Source organism: Branchiostoma floridae, chromosome 10, assembly GCF_000003815.2.
Source record: "Branchiostoma floridae strain S238N-H82 chromosome 10, Bfl_VNyyK, whole genome shotgun sequence".
Classification (NCBI taxonomy): Eukaryota; Metazoa; Chordata; class Leptocardii; order Amphioxiformes; family Branchiostomatidae; genus Branchiostoma; species Branchiostoma floridae.
The window spans coordinates 5170589-5175840 of NC_049988.1; the positions used below are offsets into that span (position 1 = coordinate 5170589).

The window sequence follows — 5252 nt, forward strand, 5'->3', positions numbered from 1 at the left end:
CTTGCTTTTGATTTCGTTGAAGGCTCAACCAGGTATCTAACAGCAGGATCTATGAACTGACTATTGCCGTTGATCGAACACGTGCACTCGAGGCAGTTGCACTTCCTGGGCTATATCCTGCGCATGCCTGAGGATGAAACTGTCAATATCTATGCTCTTTGCACGGCAGACTCAGACGAGGACTCCAAGCTACCACCTATCTACAGTTACCTCAAGATTTGAATGGCCAGAAGAGCATGGCAGAAACTTAAGGAGCACTTTCATTGCACTTGCGTCAAGTTTGCGTCACTGCGGGGTTCAAAAGATACTGAAAGAATTTCAGAGGTCAAGAAAGAATTTTCTTACTTTTTGTGTATTTTGTCGTCTTGTACGTCATACTTTCACGAATTACGCAATATTTAGATTATAAAGAAAAAATCGGAGACAGTGACAGAAACAGAGCAGTGACGCAGTGCACGTGAATGAACCCCGCAGTGACGTAAGCTTGGCGCAAGTGCAGTGAGAGTGCACCTTTACAGTCACCTGCGGTGCAGCCGACAGATGATGAGTTATACTCCCTTTCCACTAGGACGGTGCTCTCACCGTGCTCTCTCTGCGACCTCAAATTTGACAGATCGTTCAACGAATTCTATAGAAGAGAAACGAATCTTTTTGCCCTTGTGTGCTTTGTTGTCTTCTCAGTCCACTTTTACATTTTGTATGATATACCAAGTGTGAAAGTAAAGATTACACATATACTATTTAGGTCGCAGTGAGAGCGCAGCACGATCGCCGTCTAGTGGAAAGGGGGCCTTAGACAGAAGAAACAATTTCTCACCTCTCCGTTTAGAAAACAGTACAAGACGGCCACGATTAACCCCTGAAAGCAAAGAAAAAGAATCAGAGATACATAAATGAACAAATTGAGAAATGAATCAGTAACATTTCAGAAAATCCTCTTACTGATAGGCATGTATCTTACTAAATAATGTTAGATAAATGCTCCATGAAATTATTCCAATCCTTTCTTGCAGTCTATCATTACATGATAATGTTACACAGTGAAAAATCAACCCCCAATTTCCCCCAATTAACAGTTACATATAGCGTTTGTGTGGCAGGTGTAGGAAAGTCTAGCGAATGACCATGTTTATCAGGTTACGTGCAATCAACTCAACCCATTATCTTTGTCTACGTTTGCACTTAGATGAGAAACCATTAGAAGACTAGAACCGTTATATAGTAAGTATTACGTCACTGGTACGTTAGGGGATATCTGCAGATTAAAATGCTATTTTTTTGTATATGATGTATGATGTAATCCCACCCCCCTCCACCCCGGCCCCATGCTTGATGTTAATAGACCCACGTTTAGTTGTAAATAGCATAATTGGAGAAGTTGTTGATGAATCTTCGAGATATTTGCTGAGTTAGTGGGTATTGGAATGCTTAGATTCCGGACCACCTTGCTATGGCGGCTTATGGCGGCTTACTCATCAGAGCTCGTCTTTTGGACATGCTATGGTCATGATTTTCACACGTTGTCAGTTTTGGGGCCTGTAAAAATTGGCCTTATGGTTACTTTACACGTATTCAATATCCACAACCAAATCAAATATCGAGTTTTATATCATAAACTATCCGTCCCGAACATGATTATTCGGCAAATCGTGGTGTGCAAGCTTAGATATCATTTGAGACAGTCCTGACCTAAGCAGTCAAAGTAATCATCCCGGGTAATCCTCTACTTACAATTACTTAATTCCTATTCTATTACAGATTAAAATCCATTAGCGTTAGTGTGCAGTTTCTGGGGCTAGTCATAGTGGCGGTACTTAATACGGGCACATATGGCGTCCTCTTAGTGTAGGCTGTATCAAGATTCATGACAGATGGGGTCTGGCACATGCTTGTACAACTATAGAACACAGGAATATGCAATTATGTCTAATAACAAGAAAATGTCTATTAATGATCCATCATTTAAAAAGAACGCAAGAAGTTGTTTAAAAACGCATCAAACGTATGTGACGTAGGGACATCTGGATCCGTCAGCAGCGGATTGAAAGGTGACTGTTGACTGTAGGAACTTGGATGATTGTCCACATTGAAACTTAATGCAGAATGACACCGATCATACTGGCATCTTTGATTCAATGTAATGTTAGTGCCCTTAATCAACCAGCATTCAAATGTTAATGAAACTAAAGATACGCTGCGCAACAAAATGACACCATCAGCTTATGATATATTATGATAATGTTTGCACGATACTTAATATAATATTATAATGTTTGCACAATACGTTAAAAACAGATGTAAATGATTACTCATGTTGAAAAGTGTTCTTACCTGGAATGAGTTCATGAAAGTGTCGAAGAAGTAGCTGACATATTTCACCTGCCCCGTGACGTCTTCAGGAAGGCCGATGAAGACGATGTAGTGAACTCCAAAGAGTGGGATCAGCACAAGTGTGGAGCGGGTCAGCTTCCTGCAGTTTTAAAGACCACAAGTGGTACTATAAAATCCCCCAATAAATTCGGCTAACGTAAACTATCGGGTTCAGTCTGCAACAGGCTCTCATACAGTGAACATGGGTGCTGGAGCAGGGCTAATACGTACACTGTAGAGTTCAAATAGTCACAGCTAGATAAAGATTTTTAGTTTGGATGCACATAAAAAATAAAGTTGTAAGCTTTCTCTAAATAGAAATCATGTGAATTTATGACCACAGACCCACTAAGCCCAGCCTGGAACTTCGTGGAAGGGAAACATTGGGGCACTGAGATATTATACCCTTGTTGCTGGTGGTGACTGGGCAAGCAATTCTAGTCTCTCACATTGCAAAGACGGTGCCACGATTACAAGTTCTATTTGTAGACACGTCAATAGAAAGCTCGTAACTACAGGAAAAGAAATAAAAATTTGACAGGGACTAATCTTTGCAAAAATAAATGCTCTTATTCTCTATAATGATGATAACATCTCTTATTTGAAAACAAGACACCAAATAGCTTCTGAAAGGGAAGACACCAAATAGCAATGATGTTGACATTCAGTAACTCAGGCAATGGGGTATAGAGATCAAGATTGTGCTGGAAAGAGTGTACATGTACTTATACACCGAATTCAAGGGGACAGGAAATCTGGCCAACATTTTGAATTTTCAACACTGGTCTGGTATTTCTTCCTTCAAAACTAATGTTGTAGAAAAGATGGTATGGTCCTTAAAAGTCTTGAATGCTTATTAAGTAATATGTCTCTTAAAATCTAACACGATGAATGGAATGTATCATGTATGTTTTGGAGGAACATTTGCTTTTAATAATCGTAATAATGATATCATTGTGATTTCAAAAGCTGAACGGATATGGGTATCCAGGCTTCCTTTCATAACAAACGATACAAACTTTGTAATTATCATACTATATGGTTGATGGTTGATATGGCTGGTTGATATGATCATACTAACTACAGCGGTGCACGTGACTTTGTTCCTGAATAACTTTATCTTGTAAATGTGAAAAAAAGAAACAGCGGCCATGTTTAGTGAAGAAACTTACTTGTACTGTTGGGAATGTTCCCTTGCTCCATTGGCCTGTCGTAGTTTTACCGCCAGAATCCGGACTATGTTTAGAAACAGGATGAAGTTTATCTGTAGAAGGAGGTGAAAAGAAGGTTTGTAAGTAAGAAAAACAGGCCTAAAAATCGCTGGTTTATTTTGTGTCTCAACAAATAATTGTTGGCAAAAAAAAAATAGAAAGGCCGACATTTGCTTGAGAGCAAATACAGCATATTTCAGCCATCTCCCTCCCCATGCAACAATAGACTGTTCCAAAATCACCTGTTTGAAAAATCCGTTTTACAATTGACGGTTTAACCCAAAAATGAATATTACAAAATCCCCCCGTGCAGGAATGGACTCCAGTGCACCCCATGTGAATTTGCACAATAGACCAGTCAAAAAATACTCCCACTGAATGGCCTTTTGAATAAGAAACCGAATCCAAAATTTTGAATTTAGCAAAAAGGTCCCCAGGGAATAAAAAGGTATAATAGACCGGTCCAAAAATAACCCCATTGAAAGACTTTGAAATAGTCACCGAAGTTCAAAAATGGATTTTTATAAATGCGCCCCTCCATGCAAGAATGGACTCTTCCTGCACACGCCATGTAAAATTGCAAAATACGCAAGTCCAAAAATACGCCCACTGAAAGACAAATGGGTCATTTGAATAAATATCTAGAGCACCCTTTTACCAAATTTCAGGTCATTTGGTTGTAAAACGAGGGTACAGCAACCAAAATTGTCCTATTTTTGTCCAAAAATGGCCCCCCAAATCACAAAATTAAGCATTTTGTTGTACTGTATGCCAAAATTGCTATTGCATCCATGTGCGCATACGTGAAGGGCACTCCTATACCAAATTTCAGGTCATTTAATTGTACAACGAGGATACAGAAGCCAAAAATGTCATTTTCTTGTGAAAAATGGCAAGAAAATCGCAAAATTAGGCATTTTGTTGTAACGTATGCCAAAAGTGTTTGTGAATTTATATGGGCATATGATCAAGGCATCTCTGTACCAAATTTCAGGTTATTCGGCTGTAATACCAGGGTACAGCGGGCCAAAAATATACATAAAAATTGCAAAAAAAAACTCCATAAAATCATTTTGCAGATATGCAAAACAGAAAAAAAAAACGCCTCGGGGTATTGGGCCACTCTACCTTTGTGCCAAATTTCAAGTCATTCAGTCCAGGAACGACGGAGATATCGTATTTTGAAGATTTGTCAGGAGAAGAAAGAAAGAAGAAACATTACGAATACAAAATATTTCACCATACCTATGGTTTGGCTGAAATATGAAAAAAATAGATCATCGTATGAGACTGAAGAGTAACAGTACCGAAATCGCTTGGTATGCTTTTGTAGAAAATATTCAAATTCTGTGATTTGCATATGGTGTAGCCAGTTAAGTTCATCAGCACTCAATTGGACTATGTTGTGATGGGGAAATTACATGAAATACAACAGGAAAGAAAAAGCATTTTGCTACCAGTTATCTAAAGTGGATATTTTTTCTGACGTAATTAGAGACTAAATAAATTCCCCTCACCAGAACTGACACCAAGATGGGCCCGCGGTAGATCCACCAGTACTGAAGATGTTTGATTTCCCAGCAGCTGTGGATATTACAAAACAGACAATGACCTGCAAATAACCTCATGTGGTTGGCAATCATTCATATAGTAAGGTTCTCTAGGCACAAC

General features: G+C 39.0%; 1 protein-coding gene across 1 annotated transcript in view; it reads right to left on the reverse strand.

Moving 5' to 3' along the window:
• Positions 1-817: 817 nt before the first annotated feature.
• LOC118424674 (vasoactive intestinal polypeptide receptor-like) overlaps positions 818-5252 on the reverse strand; it is a gene marked incomplete at both ends in the record, with an annotated part of 35381 nt that continues 30946 nt past the window's right edge. Inside the window, 4 exon segments of the mRNA XM_035833333.1 lie at positions 818-859; positions 2332-2470; positions 3543-3634; positions 5099-5165. Of these exon segments, the coding sequence (XP_035689226.1) occupies positions 818-859; positions 2332-2470; positions 3543-3634; positions 5099-5165 (340 nt within the window).